The sequence below is a fragment of the Pholis gunnellus genome, assembly GCF_910591455.1.
Source record: "Pholis gunnellus genome assembly, chromosome: 5".
In the NCBI taxonomy this organism is placed as follows: Eukaryota; Metazoa; Chordata; class Actinopteri; order Perciformes; family Pholidae; genus Pholis; species Pholis gunnellus.
In genome coordinates this window covers 13,956,814-13,981,893 of record NC_136531.1, presented here as the reverse complement: position 1 = coordinate 13,981,893, position 25,080 = coordinate 13,956,814, and the positions used below count along the sequence as shown (strand labels likewise).

At 42.5% G+C, this 25,080-nt stretch overlaps 1 protein-coding gene across 1 annotated transcript; it reads right to left on the bottom strand.

Annotated features, from left to right (window-relative positions):
* Positions 1-4,063: 4,063 nt before the first annotated feature.
* Positions 4,064-24,478, bottom strand: frmpd1a (FERM and PDZ domain containing 1a; the record flags this gene model as incomplete). The annotated part of the gene is made up of 14 exons (XM_079159832.1): positions 4,064-7,602; positions 9,455-10,750; positions 10,863-11,007; positions 12,237-12,419; positions 12,523-12,742; positions 13,052-13,188; positions 14,041-14,160; positions 14,348-14,473; positions 14,935-15,030; positions 17,256-17,360; positions 18,405-18,450; positions 18,587-18,689; positions 23,859-24,022; positions 24,360-24,478. The coding sequence occupies 14 exons, from the start codon at positions 24,476-24,478 to the stop codon at positions 4,064-4,066; spliced, it is 6,399 nt and encodes a 2,132-aa protein (XP_079015958.1).
* Between the last annotated feature and the right edge of the window lie 602 nt (positions 24,479-25,080).

The following is a 25,080-nucleotide window of genomic DNA, read 5'->3' as shown; positions in this document are numbered from 1 at the left end:
CTCATCACTTCTAATACCAGATTTAAGTACATGCTCACTATAGACAGCTTGCCTGACAAAGTTATCTTTATTGGATTCCGGTTGACGATATGCTGACAAGGTTCATTTTTAGGATTTTACATATAAAAAGTAATTGAACAATCGTTTGCTGTCTGCTTGAATGTAAAATAGCATCCTGTTTTTCTACTAAAGTATATAGAAAATATCGTCCTCACTGTTGAGTATGTTTGATATGATGATGGCAAAAGTTGAGTGACCATGAAAACAAATAGTCCATTGAGTTGAGTCCAATACTCAATCTTTATCCTAAGTTTGAAATATTGCATTCTGTCAGAAATCAACCACTTTCTGACCTCAACCCCTTTGTATTTGATCCCGTTTCCTAAATGTTAACACATATTAGTGAGTGCTAGGAGGTGGTTTCAATAACTAGAATGAGCGATATTTCAGGAAACAAGTGACCTCAAAGTTGACCTACAGTATCTTGGACAAACACCCGACCTAAAGACACAGATAACGTCTTTAAAAATAAACATGCCAGTATGGTTCTCTGATTATCAGAGAGCTTACTATACAGAACATTTCATCTAAAATAAATACATATGAAATTGAGTTGATTTCTTTGTCCTTTAATCTTAATTTACTAAAAATGCGTCGCAGCCGATTACCAGACATGTTGCATTCTGAGGTAACTACTGCAGGATGGGCAGAGCAAATATTCAAAGTAATAAGATTACTACAGCTAAAACATTGCATTTTGTTCACTGTTTGACTTATTGTTAAATTATTTTAACAATACAATACACAAGGATTTTAAAGCATTTGACCTGAACATGTCATTGGAGTGTTGTAGGGGTTCTTGATGTGTTTGAAGGTCCAAGGTTTCTAAATTAGTTTTACTTGGCAACATATTTTCTTTATGGGAATATAGCAAGATTCATAAAAAGTTCTCAAATATACAGTAGTCTTCAGAAGTTTATCTGGTTTTCTTGACAATCTTTTCTTTTATTTGAACTAATTAATTAATGCATAAAGGCCCAGAAAGGACTCTAGATGTCCACAGCAGAGCCTACACATGCAGCAGTGCCTGCTGTTACACACACACACAATGTTATAATTCACATATTCTGTGCTATAGACTAGTTTCGAGTTTATCTTGACCTCTTCATGTAGCTTTTTAACTGCTTTAGAGCAGGGTGCAACAATTGAAACAAAGATGACTTCAATTATATGTATGACTCATATTTAAGAATTCTGGTGTGATGACTGGAAATCATACAAGCAATAGCACATTGGACCATTTCCACAGACTGCAAGTCGGAGCTGCTGCTGTTTGTAGTCGCGACGTCACGCTGACGTGAAACGATAACATCACGAGATCAAGGTCGCTGCAGCATTTTTACTTTTATATTTTTAAATAAATTTATATTATTGAAGATTATTTATCCCAAATAATTCTGTTTTTCAAATATTTTTGTATTAATGTTTATTTAAATGCATATACTTGTTTCTCTGTATCATTCTGTTGAGTGCACTTTTTATATATTTAAATGTTTTTTCAATAAAGATTGAAGAAAGGTGGCCCCAGCAGCTGTAGCTTTCGTGCACAACTTGCTAACTCCTAATCAGATCAATATGAAAACCCCCAGACGTATCAAATATATAATCAAAATAATTCAATGCCATGACATAATGAAAAACCCCGTTCTATTTCTTGTTGCTGATTGAGAAAAAGTAAGCAGTAAAAAAGTTAAAGTAGAGTATGTTTGGATTGCCTAAAATAAATAGATGCCTGCTCTATATCACTATCCATAATATACAACATGTAATATGATGGATGTTCTGATGGTACATCATGGACTACATACTCACCATCTTCCGCAGAGAATCTTTGTTCCACTGGCTCAAGTTCAGCATGTCTCTTACACCCCATAAAACCTTTTTTTCTTTCGACATTTGTAAACGAACCTGTCCTGGTAATTAGAAGGCACAGATGGGTAAGCAGTAAAGGAATCATAAAAAGAAAATCTTAACATTGTTTTTAATAGTGGGAGTTGAGCATTACAAAGCAAGAGCAGACGTCATCATTCAGTCATTCACAGATAAAATCCCTGATGAAACAACAATTTATTTTATGGCTTATTACAGCATGCTTTGTGAGCACAGACTATTTAAAAAAAGTTTTCCATCATTTGTTTGGGGCAATTTTCTCATGGAGATCATAGTAAATGAAATTCTTCACTGCTGAAAATTGGGAATACAATAGAGGATATTATATTCTTTTGCAACCCCGGGGAACAAAACAGGACAAGTTAACAATACAGTTTCAATTGCCATTATAAATATATACTATATATGGAAACACTGTTCGCAATAGATGGTGTTCCCAGCACTGCAGTGGTGAAATTAATTCTGATGACTTTCATTTCTCCAGTGAACATGCAGTTCCAGTGTGCGTCAATCCTTTGTATTTCAAGAAACATTCCAAGTGAAAATGCTGTAACATGTCGGCTTATCCACAATAATAAGCTTCACGTAAATCAGTGTTGTACAGGATTCGGGGGCGAATGTGTTGAGTTTAAGGAACTCCAATGATAGGCTGTCAACCAATGATTGGGTCAGTTTGACAGACGTTCTCCCTCTCACTCAATATGTTAATCAAAAGATGGAAAAGCACATACAGATAGCCTGTGCTACATACTGTAATCCTGCACTGTTTGGGCTATCTGTGCCCATGTTCAGTCACTGGTTTACCACTATTTGTGGTCATACTGGGAAATTTGTACAATAATAATGCACTTAGTGTAAGGGACATAGTCGTAGTCCTGACTGTCCCCAAAGCTCAGAGAGGCGTGCAGGTTTTTATGAGCTTGAAAAGCTTGCAAATTGCTTAAAACGTAAGATTCTTAAAATTCCCATAAACAATGTTACATACCATAAATAGCTATTGGGAAGTGTCACCAAGTCTCCGACTAAATTCTGGAGATTCTTGTTCTCACCGGACATGTTAGTACTAAAGAGAAGAAATAAAAGAGTTGTACTAAAAAGACTGGTGGTTGACAGCCACATCACCATGCACTGGAGGGTTCAGTGTTTCCACTGGAGGTGGAGAAAGAGAGTGTCGACTAATAAACGAGAGAAAAGCTAGCAAATGTTTCACATTTCCATAAACCATACTGGATGTGTGTACAAAATGAGAACAAATTAAGTGTGCAAAGGACTGTATCTCATCCAAACTGTTGTTTCATAAAGTCACGTAATGCGCATACATCAGCATTCTGCTACTAGATTTATAAAATGGCAAACACAGTTTCAGGCTTGATTTGTGGAATTTGAGCAAATCATTTCTCACTCTAGTTTTTTTGGTTTTGTAAACAGTAACATTCAAAGAAGTCCTCACTGGCCGCCTGGAGAATGTAAAGATATATAAGCGTCGGTACACTGCAGTGTTTCTTATCCTAACATTGTCAGTCAGTCACACAGAAGGCATGTGTATGAATGGAATGAAATACTGATTCACTCTGTGTATTTGAGGTTGTGTGCTTGTGTGTGTGTGTGTGTAAAAGGCCCACTACTCCTCCGTCTGAAAATATGCCTGTAAACATTTCCAAAATGTCTTTCTCCCATGACTTTACATTCCTTATTTGCTCACTGTAGTAACCTGTAATTAAATAAATTAATGAATAAATAAACATAATCGATAACATAGAATACATTCAAGTACATCAGTTTCTCAATACTGGAAAACAAGCAGCACCACTCTGCAGTCTGCTCGTTGGCTGACTCTGTGTTTTGTGGGCTACAGTACGTGCACAGCATAAAGTCAGTAACCACATGCACCTCAACGATCTCAAACTGGCTTTATGATGTTGAGAGTTCTTGTTGACACCCCCGTGTTTCTGAGGTAACCTCCCCTCACACTGCCCACCCTAAACACGACTGTCCCGAGTCACACTCTGGCCACACCTGCGTCAGCTGTGGGCTCACTGGTGACCTCGTGTATCTGAGATTACACGCCACAGGTGGCTTCAAGGTCATCTCAAAAGACTTCAGAGAGGTTCGCTCATAGCGCGGTGAGGGTGCGGAACAGCTGAGTGAGGCAGAAGACCGAGGCGGTGAGCGCGGTGCACTGTTTCGCTAGCAGTTTGGAGCTCAGGTCCTGGCAGCTGCGCTTGCTGCTGGCCCGCTCTGCTGCCAGACAGAAGTCCCTGAAAGAACGAGCCACATCTGCCAGACCCGCAACTGCCTCCGCGTTCCTCCGGTCACACCTTTCGCAACCGGAGAACCAGATGCATATACCTGCCAACTCCACCAGGGTCCGGAAACTGTCAGCCAGGGAATGAAGCATTTCCTCTGGGCTCTGGCCAATCCCCACCACCTTCTGGCAGCCTGACATCAGCCGCCGTGCCTCTATCTGGAGCACCCGCTTGTTCTCTGTAAAGTGGGCGGGGCAGGTGTCCCTTGGGTGGCGACCTCCATGGCCTGCTACGGATTTGTCAGCACCGGTACTTTCCAAAATGGAAAGGAGCTGGTCCACGTCTATGCGGAGTACTTGGAAACCCGTTGGGGGTTCTGGGTAGCGCTGCTGGCCTAGCCGACTGATGGTGTCCTTGTGCGTTTGGGGCAGGAAACGGTCAGAGGAGTCCGATAATGGTGAGAGGAGAGGGCTGAGCTCAGAGGTAGAGGAGGAGAAAAGGTTGGAGCGTGGGAAAGAGGGAGAGTGGGTGGAGGAGGTGGAGAGAAAAGAGGAAACGGGCGGAGAGGTCACAAGAGGAAGACCTGCTCCAGAGGTCTGAGTCACTCCGCTGCTCTGTGTGCGGCAGGAGAACTCGTAGACGGTCAGCTCCTCGTCGAAGCTGTCCCCGCTGCTGAAGCAGTTGGTATAGACCGTTGGGCAACCACAAGCCTCCAGCGGCACCTGCACCCCTTCCACTACTGACTCACATCCAGACGTTAGCAATGAGGTGCAGCCAAACTCAGGCTTCAAGGGCGGGGTAGTCCCCACCGTGGCTGGACTCTTTGTCTGGGATGGATCCTCACAGATCGTAAACACCCGGCAGCCTGAAGAAAGCGTTTTTGTCGAGTCTGAATTCTGCCCTGCAGGCCTACAAAGACCCATCAAAGGTCTGTCACTACTGGTCCGTCTTACTTTCTGTGCCGGACTATGAAAAGGGAGCCCTGGTCCATTTAGATTCTGTGTGGTCACCACTATCGGATGGGCGATAGAACGTGACTGATTGTTCATTTTAAAACCTGGAATGTCTTCACCTGGAGTTGTAACCTTCATCTTTGATTCTGGAGTGTCTTTTATAGGGCCAGGAGTGTCCATGTTTAGGCCTGAAGAGTCTCTTTGGAGTCTGTTCACTATGGAGGCAGGAGGCTTTGTTATTGGTCCTGGAGTGTTCTTGATAGGTCCAGTGTACAGAGGCAGATGTTGGGGTTGGGGTTTGGGCTCAGTCTGGACGGGCGATGGAGGGCTTAATTCCTTCACCTCTGACACTGATTGAAAACTCTTTGCTAAGTTTGTTTCAACATAAATCTCCCCGTCCACCTCAGATCCTGTAACCGTTGTATCCGAATCGTCCGACTCCACAGATTCTTCAGTTGTTCCCGTTTCGAAGTCTATAGTTTGTGTGACGTCATCGACGTCCGTAACTTTGATGGTGATCTCGACTTCGTCCCTTCTGCTGTCCTCAGCTGAACTCTGAGGAACATCCCCCACCACAGCTTGGTGGAGGGTTTCATGGGAGCGCGATAAATAAAGGGGCAACTGTTGAATCTTCCCCCTGAGTGTGGAGGCAGATAAGCTACCCATAATGCTCGGGGAACAGGTCTGGAAGAGGAAGTGAGTTGGAGAAGGAGGCATCTTGGAGAGATTGTGTATTGTGACTGGGTTAGCTTTCGCTAAGCTAGGACTACCTAAGCTATTTTTAGCTTCAGCACTTTGCATAGTGGAATCACTTATGGGTTTGTCTACATTTTGATCCAAACCTGAAGCACTTTCATTTGTCACCTCAAGCCGCAATCTGGTACCTGCATTAAATGTAGGAGATGTGGCACTTGTTGCAACTCCGAGCTTTGCAGTGATAGAGTTTATAGCACGAGTATAGTCAGAATTTACTGAAGTAATTCTTGTATGAGCTTCAGTGTTGGTGGGAGACTTGACAATAATTTGAGACTCACCTTCACTTGCTGTAGCCAAAGTTGCACTGATGCTATGTCTGGTAGCTATGGCCCACTCATCTTTCTTGTCACTTGAACTTGAAGTTAAGGAATTAATCATGTCATCATCAAAAAAAACATTGTCCGAATTGGTGCTGTCTGTAACTTCATCGCTAATAGTCATAGTAGAGCTAACAACACCGTTGGCCTCATCCTCAATAACACTGGTGGTGACGTCTAATTGTAATTGTGCTTTGTTCGTGTGTCTTTGTGGCATCTCCTCGGAATAAGATGAAGACATTTTGGTTGCGGTTCCAGTGATTTCGCTGCGCTCTTCTCCCGTCAAATAACAGTCACTTTGGGATTTGTGAAGAACTGGTGTTGGAGGAAGAGGGGATGAGGGTGGAGGGGGTGGTGGTGAGTATGATGGAGGGTTTGACTTTTCACACACACCTTCAAGCATAAGTTCCTCTACATACGAGTTTTGCTCGAGGGCAATCAGATGGGCTCCCAAAAGGCCATTACTCCTCTTTTTAGTCCCATCTATCAAACATGTAGGCAGTGTGTTGGCCTCTGGCTGCCTCTCGGCACCAATGAGTGGCCTCTTTGAGCTGGATGAGTTCTCTCTCACCCCCTCTCTCTTCTCTTTTCCTCCCTTACCTTCATCCTCTGTGCTTTCTGTCAAAAACATATGATTAGTGAACGTCCCTTTCCCCGACACACCTGCTGTCTCTTCCTCCTCTCCCTCCTCTTTCCCCTCACTCGTCTCCTCCTGTTCCTCCCTTTCCTCCTTTCCGTCACCCCTCCGATCAGCACTCTCCTTTCCATCTGGATCCACCCGGCAGCGGACAACGGTGATGGTAGGAGACGCTGCCTTCACCAGGTCTGTGACTGATTTGGATTCCATTGCATCAGGTTCCATCTCCATTTCTTGTTTCCTGGTCCTGGAGGTGGCCTGTGGGTCTCTAGTCTGCTCGTGAGACCCCAAACCACAAGGAGAGCTAGGTCCGTGTGAGTGGGGCTTAGACAGGATGGGCTTTGACTCAAGCTGAGCCGGTTCCCCTTCAGAGTGGGTCAAAGAGGAGACCGTAGGACTGGGATTCTGGGTTTGCTCTGAAGGTTCAGGATCTGAACTCAGCATCTGTGCGTCATTGGCTTCTGCCACGAGGTTCTTATGAAGCCTACTAGAGACCAGATCCTGTATTCCAGGATCTGGCTCTGGATATGACACCGTAGAGGTGTAATCGGTTTCCATGAAGGAACGGCGCTTACGGGATCTTTTTCTGAGCTGGAACAATGTTTCTCTGCCTCCTCCTTCCTCGTCTCCTACTTTTCTGTCTTCTTCCTCTTTTCCATCTTTGTCTGCCTCTGTCACCGAGACTCTGATGTCACTGAGGCTGAGTGTGCTGAGGAAGTCCACTTTCATCTCTGTGTGAATATCTGCAACATAGTAAAAAAGTCTCAGCTTCAGCAAGAGTGTACATCAAAATGAGCTTTTTTGTGTTTCAAAACCAATTCCTCAGTAATTAGAAGCAGGAAGTAAACATAGTGTAGGTAATCCAAATCAACTCAATAACAAATAGTTTTGTGTCTCTTATTCATTTTTAGCTTGAATGTTTATGTCAAAGGTGAGCGGCCGGGTAACTGTAATTAAAAGCAGTTTTATGCGATGATACATCATAATGAGGGATGAGATGTGCCTGATCGCTGTTTGAGATCCTCTAGCAGGGCCCTGATTCATGTAATGGTTCCAAAAAACAATCCCAACTTGTCAACAAAGATGACTGGGCTTTCTATGTCGTTTTCTTAACTGATGGCATATTGTTGCAGCTATTTATACCTTAAGTTCCAGATCACTTTGCACATGGATTACTTTTAGCATGTATTTATTGTAACACACTTTGTAACTTTGTTTTGAGAGGTGCTATATAAATAAAGTTATTCAATTATAATGGGTTTCACCTGTCGGGCAACATGAACTGGCTGTAGTTGGGGCTGTATGCACACTGCATGCACTACTCTGTTATAAAAGTACTTACCCTGCTTGTCTAATCTTTTTTTATTTATGTCTTTATTTACAGTGAATATTATCTTAAAAAGGATTCTACAATTGAACACACCAATCAAAGAATCAGCAGGAAACTAGAAAGTAAAGATGGAAATAGGCCCACAACATTCGTCAAGTATCAGGTCTCCATCAAGGAAAATGAGTAGGTTTTTTAAGTAGGTTTGGTGCATTAATAATAATAAAAGCAATTTGCATTGATTTTTAACCATTTATTATGGAAAGCATGTTAACCAATGTCATCTCAGTGTTTTAGTTGAAGAGTTAAATTATTCAGATCCTTAACCGAAGTCAAAGTATTAATACAAAAATGTAAAAACACAAAAGTATTATCAGCAACATGTGCTGAAAGTATCATAAGTAAAAGTAAAAATGTCACCTGTGACTGAAACATTATTATGTATGACATTAGTATATTTACTGTTGTAGCTGGTTAGGTTGTTATATTCAGTGGTACCAAGGTCGTAAGATAAACCGGAGGGTTTGTGAGAAGATTAATAGGACTTAAAATAAGAAAAAAGTTCTGTTGCAGAATGTTTCATTCATTTTTGTACTCATTTTGTACCTTTCTTGTGAAATATTGGACAATTTGACCTAAATGAATGAAACCACCTGGGACGTCTAGAGGTGAATTCTCTCTGTCGTGGAACTAACAACTCATTGACAGACAAAGGGGCCCAAACAGGAGAAAGCCTTTTGTCAGGGGTCACATGCCAGCCAAACAACTGGCTTAATCTTTAACTTGCATTGTATCTCAACAGTAACTAGTGAATATATCTGTTAAATAAATGCAGTGGTATCAAATGTACAATAATTCCATCGGTAAGTTAGAAGTATAAAGTAGCACGAAGTGGAAATACTCAAGTACCTCAAAATTGCACTTAAGCACAGTACTTGAGTAAGTGTACTTAGTTACTTTCCACCACCAGACTAATAAATATCTTTGGACAGTTAAGTGTAATGGATGAAATGCTGTCTCTGGCAGGAGAGCTTGATTGCACTGAGCTCTATAGAGTGAATCGATACAGACAGTGGACCTCAGGTCGACGGTACAGTGGGAGTGGTCAGACGTTGGTCTACTACTTTCTGGCAATGACGTTTTATTACTCTTTAGTGCAATGTTGTGTCACTTTTGTGTGTAAAACGTTCAACCACTAGATGGCAGCAAAAACTGAATTAGCAGCCTGTGTTCTCATGTGATCAGCCTCACAATGAAAACCAAATCACCTGTTGGCATGGCCCCCAAGGTTGGGTCTTCAGGTGAGGTGAAGCGATCTCTGGCGTCAAAGAACTCCTCTTCAGAGCTGCTGTCTCCAAAGCCAGGTGGTGGCTGAAGGATGGGGATAGGCTCCAGGTCGACCGCCTTAGCCGGATCTTCCTCCACCTCCTCCCAGTGTTCTCCCTCATTATGATGCAGCGGGCGGGGAAGGCTGCGAGCGCTGTCGGGGGTGATGTTGGAGCAGAGTTTGTAGTAGCAGCGGGCGTCGCTTTGGTCAAAGTTAAACACAAACTCGATGTGGGAGGACGGGGACGGGGATAGTGGATGTTCTTTAAAACTGCCCTCGCTGTTTACGCTTCCTCTTTCACCTGCTCTTCTCGCCGACTTTCTCCTCCTCCTCCTCAACTCCTCTTCTTCATCTTCATCGTCCTCGCTGGCCTCCGGAGGGCTCGGCAGGAAGTCCACAAGGCGGGAGAGCTCAGCGAAACACATGGAGCCGTCATCAGAGCCGGGTTTACCTGAACACTTTTGGATGTATTGAAGGCTCGGAGAGGGGGAGACCGGTGCGAGGAGCTGGGGATCAGCGCCGTCGCCCGACCTCCTGCGGCCCCCTCCTCGTCTGTCGTGAGTTGTGAGGTGGATGAGAGGGTGGGCGTGAGCTGGTGGAGGGGCGAGGAGGTGGGGCTCAGCGCGCCTATGAGAGTAGGGATGAAGCTGAACGGGAGAGTGGCTATGAATTTGTGAGGGAACATTGGAGTGGATGGAGGAGGAAGAACATGAAATTAAGTCATCTTCCTCCAAAGCGTCGAGGGAGTCGATGGAAGGGCTGGTGATGACACGAGAGTCAGTATTACAAGAATCCGATGCTTCTGATACAGACGGCTGCTCCTCGGCTGCTCGCACTTCGTCTCCACCTTCTTGTCCCACTTTTTCCCCATGTTCCCCAGAGTCATTGTCCGTTATCTCCGTCCGTGTTTGCCGACCATCCTGCGCTCTTTCTGCCTCCTCCTTGTGCTCTGCGTCTTCATTCTTTCTCTCTCTATTCTTATCTAGGGGAGACTTTTCCTTTTCAGTGTCAGCATCCTTTTCTTCCTTTTGCTTTTTATCCTCCCAAGGTTTATCTCCCCTTTCTTTGCCATCTTTGTTTCTCCTTTTGTTTCGGTCTCTTCTTTTTCTTCCCTCTGGGTCTGATGAGGATCTGACTCGATGGTAAGGCCTTTCGCCATGAGACACCAGGGTGACCAGCGCTTCCATGTCCAAGTCTGAGGAGGTGTCTGAGTCGCTGCCGCATCGTGACACATAACCTGTGAACATACACCAACATAAGACTGTTATTTAGTATTTAGAACATACTGGTGTGTGATTTCATGGATGTATGGATACATTTTATGGCTGTATATTACTGTAAATGTGTACCTTCCTCAGCAGACACCCTGTGCTTCTTGAAGTCATGTATCCAGGGGAAGACGTTGAGGTTGGGGTCAACAAACACTCGACAATAACCTGCTATTAGGCAGGACATGTCTTTGGCGGCCGTTGACTCCAACAGCAATGTGATGGGCTGATATGAGATAAGACAAGGAAAGTAGAGGGATGGAAAGTCAATTTCAGGAGTGGAAAAACACTTAGTAATCCTGTCGTACCCAAAGGGGTCATAATGTTGATGAAAAAGCAGTTATACTTCTTTAAATGCTTAAGTCTGCACATTGTTTACAGGAGAGGGTACACAACATGATGTAGACAGGTCAGTAAAAAAACAACCTCGAAGAAATTAATCACGATTAAAATCACAGCTACATGTTAAGTTGAATGCTAATTCATAGTAATCAAAATGACAGATTTCCCCTTTTACCTGTAGTGGTTTTTATCAATCTAGATTGTTTTTGTGTTAGTTGCCTATTTTTGGATATATCGCCCATAGAGATGTCTGCATTCTCTCAAATATGATAAAACAATACGACACTCGGCTTGTGGTGCTCAAAGAGACAAAATAAAACATTTGAAAAACTCAAAGAAAAGTGTCTCTTTCCAGAAATCATGACCTTGAAGATAATCCAAAGACCTTGTTGTGAGCAGTTTCATGTAGGAACCTTTTTCTTTCTACCGAACTACACTTTCAATGGAACCACCGCGCAGAAGGAAGCGTTCATCTACTCATGAAGCTCGTGCTTGTGACAGCGCGAAATGTAAACATCGATAGCATCCTCCACGGCTGAGCTGTATTAGCTACCTCAGTGGTGCTAGGTGAGCTAGCAGTATCGAGTACAGACAAATACTTCATTCTGCTCGGTGGTAAGATTGGTGGGTGTAGTTTGGTAGAAATAAAATAGTTCCAACATGAAACTGCTTCTTAAATATATATTTTTTGAACTTTGACCACCAAAAGTTGAGTGCCTTATAGTCCCATAATATTCAAGTAAAGGCAAACATCTCCACGGCCGATATCTCCAACACGCGGCAACTAAGACCACAACAATCTAGATTGATAAACAGCACTACAGGTAAGATGGAAAATATGTATTTTAACTGTAATATATAACTGTCCCTTCAAACTATTAAAGAGTTCAAAGAAGCTAAATCTCCTGTGACCTACCTGCAGGTGCATCAAACTGCACCAACAAAGGAGGAACAAATAATGCTAATTAGTACGGAACCGGAATTACAACCCACCTTTGTAGCAGTGCTTGTAATGCTGATTCAGTTACTTCAAAGTAAAAGTGCTTTTAGATGAGGTTTACAGTATTTTGTCTTCCCTCTGTATATTACAAGCGTGTATTTTCCGGCACTTACCTTGATGTCCTGCAGGTATATTTTGACCAGGCTGACCTTGTCGGATTCAGGCAGCAGCTCGATGCGTGTGATGCTGGTGAACTCTGTGAGGGTGGACAGGATGCTCAGTTTGTGGTTGACCACCTGACTCACCCCATAGCGCGCCCCCACCAACAAGGTCACCATCGACTCCCTGTCCTGAAGCTGAAGGGTGGGGGAGCAGGGGGAGGGGACAATGAAGAGATTGAAACCATCACTCACCAAAAAATAAATATACACATGTACAGCGAACAGTTCAAAGCCCTACCATCATGGTGGCACTGAAGGATTTCCCTCCAAACGACTTGAGATCACTCAGTTCCTCCAGGTAGTTTATCCGGGTCTGATCGACTGACAGACCCTTCTGCTTGGGATCGTTCTGTGATTGGCTCTTCTTCATGTGGTAGCCGACGGCCTTCCTCAGATCTTTCTCTCGCATGTTCCTCAACAAGGTGGATGACACAAAGTTCTCTATGCCCCACGTCTTCCTAGAGCAAACACAAAAACACAGACTGAGAGAGAGGGTCTGTTTGTGTGTGCAAGACGCTGCGTTCAGGATGTGTGAATTTACAATACATGTGATTGGAATAGCATCCCCAAACCCTTTTTGTTCCTTGAAGATTGTACAATTTCCAATATTGAAATGCATCCTTGATGCTCACTGAGTACTAAAAGAGTGCAGTTGTTCTATACAACAAAACATATTTAGGACCTCCACTTGTTCTGCGGTAAAGTCCTTTGTTAATTATAGTTTTAGTGGATATGAAAATAATTCAAACTGTGCGTGTGTGTCTCACGTGATTATCTTTAAGTTGGTCTTTGGTGACTGTCCACAGCTCGCCAATCTCTCCTGGATGTGCAGCGCAGCGAGTCGCAGGGCGGTGTTACACCTCATCTCTATTGCAAAGCGCTCCTGCAGCACATCATTCACTCCCTAACACACACAAAACGGTACAAAACGGTACAAATGGTGAAAACAGACAAAAAAATAAAATCTAATTTGAAAACGCATTTCAGGACCATCTATGGTTTGTAAACAACTGGCATGTCTAATTTGCAGCATTTATGTTTTTACTTGTGAACTGAGCCGAAATATCCATAACAAAAGGATGTTACTTATGCTGCATCCTGACTACACGGTACAGCACGTGGAGTTAAAACAATGCAGACCACTTATTGCTCAGAGAGCATCGTCGGGCCCCTTCTTGCTGTGAGGCGAAAGTGCTACTGCATTAGCATTTTTTATTTTTTTTATCAACTCGACCCAGATTTTCAAAAACGTCATCCTGCAAACCTGTGCTGTACACTACACTGTATAAATGACGAAATGGAGACGTTCCTCTGCTTCTTTGCCCACGAAAGGATTCAGCGTCGCGTAAACGATGATGCAGTTTCACGCAGCATCACTATAGCGATCAGCTGAAAATCCCGCCTACGCTGTTCTATCTGCAGTAAAAAAACTAAATAAAGGAAAGGACCTGGTTCCAAAAGGGAATTGAGTCGAGATGAACCATGCAGTGGAAATTACGTATTTGTTTAAACAGACACAGGAACTTGCTGAAAGTACAGAGCGGGAATAAAACCATGGTGCGATTTGATGAAAAACTTTCAGTCTGTTGATTTACATCACGGTGAAATGTGTCAACTGCAACAATAACTGGACTCTTACTCGAGGGTAAGTTAAGGGTATGATGGAAAACCTGCGAACTATCAAAACAGATTATGAGATATGAAGAGTTAACTTCCGCCTGGAGTTTAATGGTGGGTCGGAAGTTCATCGATCTACCTGCAGGTAGAGGTAATCAAAGGCTGTGTGATCCTCCTGCAGCAGCGTTTGGAGGGTTTTGGGCATGAAACAAACACGGAACAGACATCTGTAGTCATGGGCCTCTTTCTTCTGGACCACCTGAACACACACACACACACACACACACACACAAACACATTGCTTCAAATGTATTGCTTTAAATTCAGTTAAAAGCAGTCACAGAATAAACCCACTCTCAAATGCAGCTTTAGTGTAGATTTAGATATAGATGTACGTAAAACAAGAGTTAGTGTGTGTGTGTGTGTGTGTGTGTGTGTGTGTGTACCTGCTGTATCCTCTCCTCTTCATGTAGCAGCAGTAGTTTGGAAATGCTGTGTCGCTGCTCCAGCACCAGGGAGAAGTGTTCAATATGGCTCAGAGGAAGCTTTTCCTTGAGTGTCATCACAATGTCCTGATGCACAGGGAAGAACATTACCTCTTGAGAGACAATATTTTATGACATCAGCAAACATAACTGCTGATCTGAGGTTTGTCGGTCTCAATGGAGCACGATAAGGTCTGAGTAGTTGGCAAATCAAGAAAACTGATGCACAGTATATATCATACTGATAGAGAGGGAGCGAATCAGTTGTAGCTTTTAAATTAGACCATAAATACAATCCAATATCATCTCAGTTTTATAGTTATATTTAAATATAAGGCTTACTGTAAACTTTAAACTACATCAGCACAGTATGGTCGTAAAAATTGCGACAGTTTTTGACTTGATTAAGAATCACAGAGAAATACTTCCATTACAGAATGAACCTCAGCTTCATCTCTGAACTCCCAGAACTCTATTTCTCGTATCCAGTAGACAAGAAATAAATAAGAGGAATGGATATCAATATGGACTGTGTCACTGCATAGTACCTTGACTGTGGTGCTGGGGTCAAATTTAAAGGCCTTGGTCTGCCCGTTCTCCAGATACACCTTCAGAACATTAGGCAGGAAGAGCAGCGAGTTGCCCTGCAGAGCAGACATGGGGTCAAGGGTCAAGGGAAGGGTCAAATGAAAGTGTGAGCGTCGTAAAACTTGGTGGTTCATTCTAGGGCATTGTAAGTAACAGCCTGACAGCTTGATATGAGATAGAGTCAAGAAAAGAAAGCAGTTTGTGTCTGTGTGTTTGAGTCGGACAGCAGATTTATTCAGACTAGTGCAGAGCCCGTCGACATTATTCCTGTTCAGAACGGACTGAATGCTTGGCCTGTGGTGTTGCTGTTTGCTCATACAAACAACTTCACACTCAACACTGTGCTTCCTTTGGTCCTCAGCAATTCACCTGCCATGACACGGTAGCGTCATACACCCAAGCTACTACCTCACAGCGTGAAACACACTCTGGTTCACAGGAAAAAAACCCACCAGGGGCAGACTTTACCTTTAGGCAAGGAAGGTAACCTGGGCCTTGGACCCCAAACTGAAAGGTCCCCCTAACAGCTGTAGATTTATTACAATGTTCAGTTTTGATCTTTTCATTCAGGAACAGTAATTCCTCCAAGGGTTTCAGCTTTGGGCGTCATCAATGACGCTACTGTTCTAAAACGATATGCGCTTCACTGAATTACTCGACACATATAACATCACTAGGTGCTTCTGCCATATCTTCTATATAAATGCTCTGAATGTTGTATATTGGTCCTTTAAAGTTGGAATAAAATAACACATCCCGGTGTTTGAGGGAAGGCTTAGTGTTGTTGAAGAAGGGACCAAGGGAGGACTGCAATTCTGTATGCCGATTGTCAATATTCTGGAAATTTGGTTAAAATCTGTGCTACATTTGGCCTGAAAAACTAATTACGTAATGTGTTTCAATCCGCTATTGTTATTCGAATAATATCGCTAATTCTCCAGCCATGTAGATCAAGAAGCTATAACTAAAGAGCACCAGTCAAAGTGGGGAAATCCATATGGAAAACACGATGGACAAATTACTTTTCTGTTTGCTTCGTGTATTAATTTAAGTGATTTTACAGTCTCCTCATCGCTCCACACAGAGCCGATGTTTTCTCTGCTGCTATTTTTAGCCTCTTCAGTGAAGATTCAGGGGGCGTTCAAGTCACATGCTTCATATTTGTCATGATATTTCTTAAATCTGTTTCCAGTCACATTTTGCTTTTAATCATCGATAGACTAAAAATGCACGTACAAACAAGTGCATGGAAATGCCTCTACTGATATGAATGTCAGTTTTATTGGAATGTAATTGAATTGCCTTTATACCTAATAATAATTGTAATTTCAAGCCAGATAAAAAAAACAGTTACACCAGGAAAGAGAGACGCTCTTCTCTCAGAGAGTTTCTTTTGCCTGTTTCTTTCTGCCCAGCCTGCTCACTGTGGTGAGTCATCTTAAGTGTGTTTCTGTATTGACACTGTGATGTAATGCAACATTAATGTCTGTATGTTTTAAAGTTCAAATGGAGAGCTTTCAAATTTTAAACAACTCCTCCCTTGTCACCCCCCCATCCAGCATGTCCCCCCCCCCCCCCCTTCTTCTCTACCCTTTTTCCCTTCTCTGGTGCTTATTGTCCTGTAATCACAGACATTAGGACTGGAGGACCAGGCAGATATCGATCCGTGTTTTCTCTGGAATTAGTAATGGCCACTCAAGCTTCTGTGGTTTTCCTCTTCCAGCTAATTTCACATCCGCTGGCAGGATGAGAACCCTGACCAACCAGAGCCAGGCTTATAAGAGAATACTGACCAATTATAATATACCATCCCTCCTCGTCATTGTGCAACGCTACAACTAGTAAGAATAAATCACATTTTAAAACACTTTACAAAGCGAACTTTAAATCCACCGTTGTTTACATCCATGTTTGCTAGCTTCTTCAACTTAATGTAATGACCATCTGTTGATCAGTGGCATAGTGTGAAACCACTGCATGCACGGGTCACAAGATTGTGTATCGCGTCACCACCAGAGGAAGCGCTGCTCCACAGCCAACCTTTAACTCAGTGGTTCAAGAGAAGGGTGTTCAAAAGGTGCTTGTACCCGTCTACAGCTAAATAATATACATGGTTTAAAGTTTAAAAAGGAATGTGAAGAATACCACTTGTCTGAAGGAAATACTGCAAACAGATAATAATAATAAGCTGACATTGACGAGAGCGATGGGGGATCTAAAGCTGATTTGTAAGCTATTGAAGGGTGGAGAATAACAGTATTCCATGCGCTCTCTCACTCACCTGACAGTGTCCATTGACTTCAACCTCCTCAGCAAAGTGAACTTTCACAGGGTTGGACCTGAGCTTGGCCCTCTTCTCTGGTGTGATGAATGATGACTTTGGGCCCTGGGGGGGGGGGGGGGGGGGGGGGGGGGGATACAAATCAATAAATCAGCATGTCATAGTATTTCTTTTAAAATTATTTTATAAGACTCAATATGGTACAGATACCATTTTGGCGCAGCAATGTGAAGTGGTTATATATGAGGGAAATGAAAAGACACGCAGCCCGTTGCTTTTGCATGCATGCAGACATTTAACCAAACACATTTTATTATTGAATGGTTTGATAATAGAAAACATGTTTTTCTTTGGTGGACTTCTATGGCAGGTTGCAGACTTACAGGGAAGGACATTTTGCCAGCTTCAATGTCACTACTGACACATTGCACATCGTTGCCTTCATTACTGCAAAGCCAGTCAGTGGTGGATGGTGGATTGAAAGCCCCAGAAGAAACTGACAAAACAATCCTCCTACTCTTACATTCCTTTTGATGTTTTGTCACCATCAACATGCATGACAGAGATGCATACTTTCTGGGAAATGATAATAATTTCTCAAAGCTCAATAAAGATTTCTTGGAGGAGCTGTGAGCTATGAATCAGATGGTAAAAAGATGCTTCCATCAGCAGAACTGCTGATGAGAATCACTGAGGAGCGGCCATTTATTTACCGATCTACTTCACCTTAGTGCAAATACACACGCCAGCTTCACAGAGTCAGATCCACAACCTACATACACACACACACACATACACAGTAAACACACACATATGTAGCGATCATGATAGAGTGTGTATCTGTTTGAGTCTGTCGGGCAAAGTTTATGGGGGTGTTGCCACTGACGTAGTGACGTAGCTACTTGGTGACGGGATGCTTGTTAGCAATGGCGCTTGACACCAGATCCTCATTCACATGACGATTAATGGGTTTGTTGACAATCAGCATTTTAAAATCCCAAGTGTATAGAGACACAGTACATCTATAGAATGTAAGCATGTGCACACATACATGCCTGTGTATGTTTTCACAAGAGATGTTCTGAGTTCATCTTGAATGTGTTTACGTCCAACTGTGTGTTTGTGGTTAGTTCGATGCAGTAGACTCACCAGCATCGTTCTCAGGACAGTCATTGCCAATGAATCTTGACACTCCCTGAAAAACAAAAACAAAGGGGGGATGGTAAGGTTAGACTTGATGTGCAATGCCTAATTTTAAACAGTATTGTTTTGTGGTGTATGTACTGATAATCATGTGTGTGTGTGTGTGTTTGTGAGCTGACGGTGTCGACCTGATTATTTCAGCAGCTTGCTCCGGGGTCAGGTCATCGACAGCGATGTTATTGATCTTCACAAGCTGGTCGCCAGGGACGAGCCGGCCATCTGCAGGACCACCTGGACACACAAAATGTCCTTGTGTTGTCATGCCTGAGGGTGTTTGATTGGCTGGGGTTGATGCCAGGCAGTAGCTTGTATTCTAGTGATCTCCTTTCATCTCACAGTGATGCATAATTTTTCACACCGCTCTCCAAACCTAACTGTGCCACCGCAGGGAGAGCAGCAATCTGATCACTGTACATCTCATTTAGGGTGTATCAAACAACCGTATATCCCTCCGCCTTCTTTATGTGACGCATTCTCCCATCACTGTTCATTTATTGTCTCTATAGGCCAGCATCCAACACTAACTGGCTGCACAGCTGATAGCATTAGGGGCAGAATCTTCTCTCCGTGTGATTCTCTTCAGTCATGAATAGACACGTAAACCTGTTTGTCTCTCTGACGGCCATATCTATCATGCATTATCAACATGCTTATAATAAGTTATAATCTGCTTATAGCATTGTAAGAATGCGGAAATAATCATAATGCTTTATAACAATGACCATAAAACAAAGCATTTTTTAATGACATGTATCATGATACTTCAATTGCATTTGCACATTTTGTTTTTCTGGACAATAGTGTATTGTAATTCCCACAGTTGAAATATATTATACCAATTTTACAATACAATGCCTTTAATCTGATTATAAGTTATTGTAAGTGAAAATAAAATGTTAAAATGTTTTGTGTGCTGTTCTTGCATAGATTTAATTGTATTTCTTCACGTGACTAGATACATGGTAACTAGTGTTACCACGTGGGCTAATCTCATTGTATCAGGAGATGAATGGAAGAAAAACCTTGTTTACAACTTGCACTGTACAGATCGTTTAAGTAGTGAGCATAAATTACTGTGGATGTTTGCAATTGGAGATTTGTTTGCACATCCTATGGTCAACATCTTTAAATAAGTGGCTGATTATGCATATTTAAAGAATGGTTCGCATCTGTCTTAAAACAATAGCCAGGTTCCCACATCAGGATTGAAGCACGTTTTTATTGCTGTAATCATTCCTCCTGTTCTCCCTATCCATTTTTAATCCCCCTTCACTTTCATTGGCAGCATTAAGAAGGGATCTTTTAATGGTCAGAAGTAACAGGAGGAATAATTACAGCAAGCAAAACCTATTACATATATGAACCTCTCGTTTAACTTCTCCCTGGTCAAGCTATTACAGAAAGAACTGTTCCATTAGTGCATTAGTGGAAAAGAGTTTCACAATATTAGATGGAGGTATGGCAAAAGATCTGTCCGGTGCTTTATGCCAACATGCTGAATTTTGGGAAGATTTCATTTTTACAGAGCTACTGATAGCTCTAACTCTAGGTTTGTACATGTTAATCATGCAACATGTAACAAGACACTTTCTTTTCTTATTTAATAGATCTGATTTGGTAGAATTAAAATCCTGGGATAAAGCATGAATTTCTATTTTTGTGCACAGTCACAAAGGCATGAACATCGTCAATGAGGTTCCACCATACAAATACTAAAAGACACAATGTAATTCAAGTCAATAGGCACCACAGCAAACACTGGTTCTCACTGTAGACAGCTGACATGAATTCATGCAGGCGTATGCATAAATTAATATCTCCAAAGCACAAGTGATGTGCATAAATTCAACACCACATGCACCAATTAGTATGGATGAAAACTCTCTGAAATGATGTCGAAGAGTTTACTTATTTGGGAAGTCTCCTCAGTTCGGATGAAGCATGCAGCAAAGACATCAGCATCAGGCTCGGGAAAGCTCAAAGTGCATTTGCAAGTAAACGGTACAGCCTAAAAAAAACAAGATCACAATTGTAACTTCAAATCAGTTTTGCTGTGCGGCTCAGAATGCCGGTGAATGGTTGAGAGCGACATGATTTATAATAACAGATTCATGTTTTTCACACTGACTGTCTCTGTAAAGATTTGCGGCATCATTTAGCCAGAAGAGATCTCAAAATGAGGACCTGTACAAAAACACAAACTGTTTACGTTTGGTGCTGGAGGACATTTCCTCACAACGGACCAGGACCGCATTCCTAAAGTAGCCTTAAGAAAATCTAACTTGAGGTTGTCACAACACAGGATCAGATGGAGGCAGAGAGTAGCAGGCAGCCTTATGTTCCACAAGGAACAAGGAGGATTAAATAAGTACTATGCACTCAATAACTAATTTAGTGCTTTAAACTGTGTAATGGATACTGTGTCATAAACAGACATCACCCCTGTCACTGTCTCCATAGACCACTCCCTGCCATCGTCATCCTGTCATCGACAGCATCTTTAGCATCAGGTAACCGGACAATACTGAGCTATTCAATTGAGATACAAGTGCTTGATGTTCCATCCAGAATGGACATAGACAGATGCAGGCGACACCGATAGCTCTGAAAATGCTTTTAAATAAAAGGATTCATATTTCACTATCAAGATGCTGCAGCACGTGCCGGAGAGAAAGAGAGAGAGGAAAGATTGAACCAAGGCTTAGTGGGGCCACTGGAGACATGAGCAACACTGTGTGTGTGTGTGTGTGTGTGTGTGTGTGTGTGTGTGTGTGTGTGTGTGTGTGTGTGTGTGCGTGTGTGACAGGCAGAAGCAGATGGTGACAGAGCAGACTTGAGCCAGACTGTCAAAAGCGAGGTAATCGGCCCCCTAACCTCAGGGGGATCCAGATCCTTGTGGCTCGGCAGCTCAGCAGCAAAATGCACTTCAGAGTACAGTTATAGGCTGAATATAATATACAGTATTTATTTAATGACTTAAGTAAATGTTTATCTTCAGACAGATGAGAATAGTACAATTGGAAAGCTGTTTTTCTTTTGTGGATTTGCAGCACTTACAGAACAGGTTTTTGTTTTAGCATGCAGTGTATTTCTCTAAGTTAATCATATATTTTTAATTCAGATATCCTATTTGCTTTATAGTATATATAAAGTCCAGGTCATTGTCATTTGCTGTAGCACATTCACAAGTACAGCATCTAGCTATACAGTCCAGCATTATAACAAGGTGCATATATAGTACATGCATGGTAACTGGTTCATCCACATTGTTGGAAGAATGTCAAAACATTTTTTTTGTTTTCCTTTATCTGAAGTTTGTTCAGATAGTTTGTTCTGTTTGTCTCAATTTAATACTGATGCCTCGATATGATCAACAAAAATGAGTTAGTTATTAATAGGAATATACATTTAATGTATTTTTGTCAGTTGGGGAGTGCAAATGTTGGTACGTGGCTCATTGGCACAAATGTAACTAATACTGTGATGCATTAAATGCCACAACAAAGACTTACAGTAATCGAAACATGTCGGCTCTTTTAATGATTTAGCCACAATAATAAAGGCTTTTTAATTTGTCCGGATTACGTGGATTGCCTTCAGGTGCAACCTTTAAATTTAACTGTAAAAAAAAAGAAGAAGTCTGAATTGTATTTTTGTGCCAAATGCAAACTAGTCACTCCAAGAACTACATCTGTCTATCAAGACAGACACAACTACTGTTTTTATTTTTTAATTCAACACTGAATACAAACAACTGTCCTTTTCTAAAATGGACACATCACATTTTAGAACGGGACACTCAACCATGCAAAGTACGAGTGGAGGGATGCATTAATATTGCGAGGTTAAACATACTGTTTAGCACACACGGCCATTTGGCTCAACGCAATTTCAGTAATCTTTGAATGATTCACTCAGCATAGCTTACAGCCTGGCATCAGCTCTAAAGGTAATTATCCATGATGGCTGTCAGTAGATCATACTCAAGATACTGTTATGCACAATTCTATTATAGGAAAGTTATTGAGGGACCGTAAGACTGCAGCTGTCCTTTAGATGTGACAACATTTACAGCGGCCAATCACTGGAGAATAACTTATGTTGTTGTGAACTCAGGACGCCCTTTAAAAACATGCAACATAAATAACCGATAGCGTCAAGTTTCATTAAAAAGGGTGTACCATCGGTGAGCATATCAGAGTAAGTTTTACATTGTGACCAGTAGGAGGTGCTGTGCCATGAGATCCAGTAGACACCTACAGGTGCTGACACACCCTTATGCCCAGGTAAAGGCATTTAGCTGAGGACTTGTTACCTCTGAGTGAAGCTTCCAAGGCACGCTGTATGCACATCCCTTCTCCTTCACTGAGACCCCGATCGAACCCCTAAGCCCCATCTTACTCACCTATTACATAACAGAAAGTACATTTGGCATTCGATTGGAAGAGATTCTTGGCGACAGTCCACAGCCTAAGAGGAAATGCTGCCTGAGAGCTTCAATAAAGAGAAAAAAAGTCCCTCTGCTTCAAAAGCTCCTCCTTTGTTTTGCCTCCTCATTATACTGAAGATGCTGAAGACACACGTACGCACACACACACACACACACACACACACACACACACACACACACACACACACACAGACGCACACACACGCGCCAGTGCCACAATACGTTTCTTTTGTTAATGCAATTTTGTGTGCCGGCATGCACTATGAGCATACAGTCTCAGCCTCCCTCTGAGTTTCCACTTTTTACAGCTTGTCTTGTACACTGGCCAGAGGCCGGCAGTGGTCTGGCACAGCTCCACTCTTACATTTTCCGTGGAGACTATATAGAGACTAGATAAGAAACAACAGAGAGAGAGAGACAGAAGAAATGCTCTGTTCCTGAAAGAACAGCATACATTTGATTTTAACACCCTCCTACCATCTATGCTGTAGAGTGGACCTGTCAGCCGAATCCCATGCACATGTTGTACACACTGCAATTAATTCAGTATTTTCTGTCTCTACAAGCACATCATATATCAATGTGTTAGATGTAACTAATATGCAACAATGCTTAGCTCTTGTCGCAGTACTGATATGAACAAAGCAGACCAAAACACTGCAGGATGAGCGGTACCAACCAGACATTAACTGGGCTCACGGAAACATGAAATGTAAGCTATGAGATCAAACTCCCTAACTCTGAGTCGTGCTGTATTTCTTCTACTCATTAGCTGTTCAGGGTGAGAAGTGCTGCAGTGCTTTTAGGGACAAGGGCTCTGTGTGTTGAAGAAACCGTGGATAAAGACAACAAGGTTTGTGCACAGATGAACTAAATCATATTTGTCAGCACTTCTTAGTAATGTTGCTTTGTCCTTCTTCTACGTTTGCAGTTCATAGGTCTCGTCATACCTGGGGTTACCTCCTGCACCAGGATGGGGGTCTGCAAGGACAGAGTGAGGCCGTGAGAGTTGAGGTCCGGGTCCCGTTGGATCTGGACGATGAAGCGGAAGGAATAATTCCTCTGATCAGAGCCACTGCACTCTGCTGACTTCCCATCCACTGCAACCCGGTCTCTGGAGAGCAGCAGGTGAACATACATTAAACAAACTAAAATGATTGAATATTACCTCGCAAATCACACATTTCCCTTTCTGCTCTGGCAGTTTAATCAGTGCAGATCTTTATATTGGTGTGTATTAGACGTATAAGGAGAGTAATAATAAATGCAACAGACTAGCAAGATGCAGCACACATTAAAATAATGCAGATGGCTTAATGGATCACTAATGTGGATTTCCTGTGATTTCCATATTTTCCATACAGGTCGCTCCCTCAGTCAAAAGACATACAGGTTAGAGTAAATGGAGAATCTAACCTGTGAACATAAATAAGACAGAAACCGAGTTCTACCTGCTCAGAGAGTGAGACCTGCTGCCCAGGTCTCGGGACCGTCTCAGCCATCGTCCCACCACCTGCTCCACCCGGCTGGTTCTACGGGATGGGGAGCGGCTCCTGTCCTGCACCTCCATTTACCTACCAGAAGGGGTTATGCATACAGTACAGTTGTTTATATGGCTCTATATTAACGACAAAAGACAACAGGAAATAGAAACAAATCTAAACAGAGGCAGAGAGCTAGGATACTAACACTCAAGTTCAACACAAGACTGAAAAATCGAACTCCATCCGATCTTTGCAATCAGAATGCAACATGCGAGTTCATCGCAGAAGTGACATCGCCAGCTTGCAAAAAGCAGTGCGTCAGACACAGAGTCGGCTTGGCTTCTTGTGGGCCGAGGCCAACAATGATGTCACTTCATGCAGCCTAATAGTCTCTTAGCCTGAGTTATGGGCCATTTGCCTGTTGCGTTCAAGTCTCGGTAAACATCGATAAATTGCTAATTATCAATATTGATGGTGTCTCCTTCAAATGGGTCCCTGTTGTGTTTGCTGTGAGGCAGGTGGTCGTCATAAAAGGCTGAGGCGAGGCTCTGGTGGTTGGTGAGCGGGATATAATGGACACGGGTCGCCTCTGGTGCCTGTCGATCTATTAATCGCTTTGTCTATAAAATGTTGGTGAAAAGTAATACGAGCTCATTATAATCTATAAAATAAATATAATTTCAGAGCC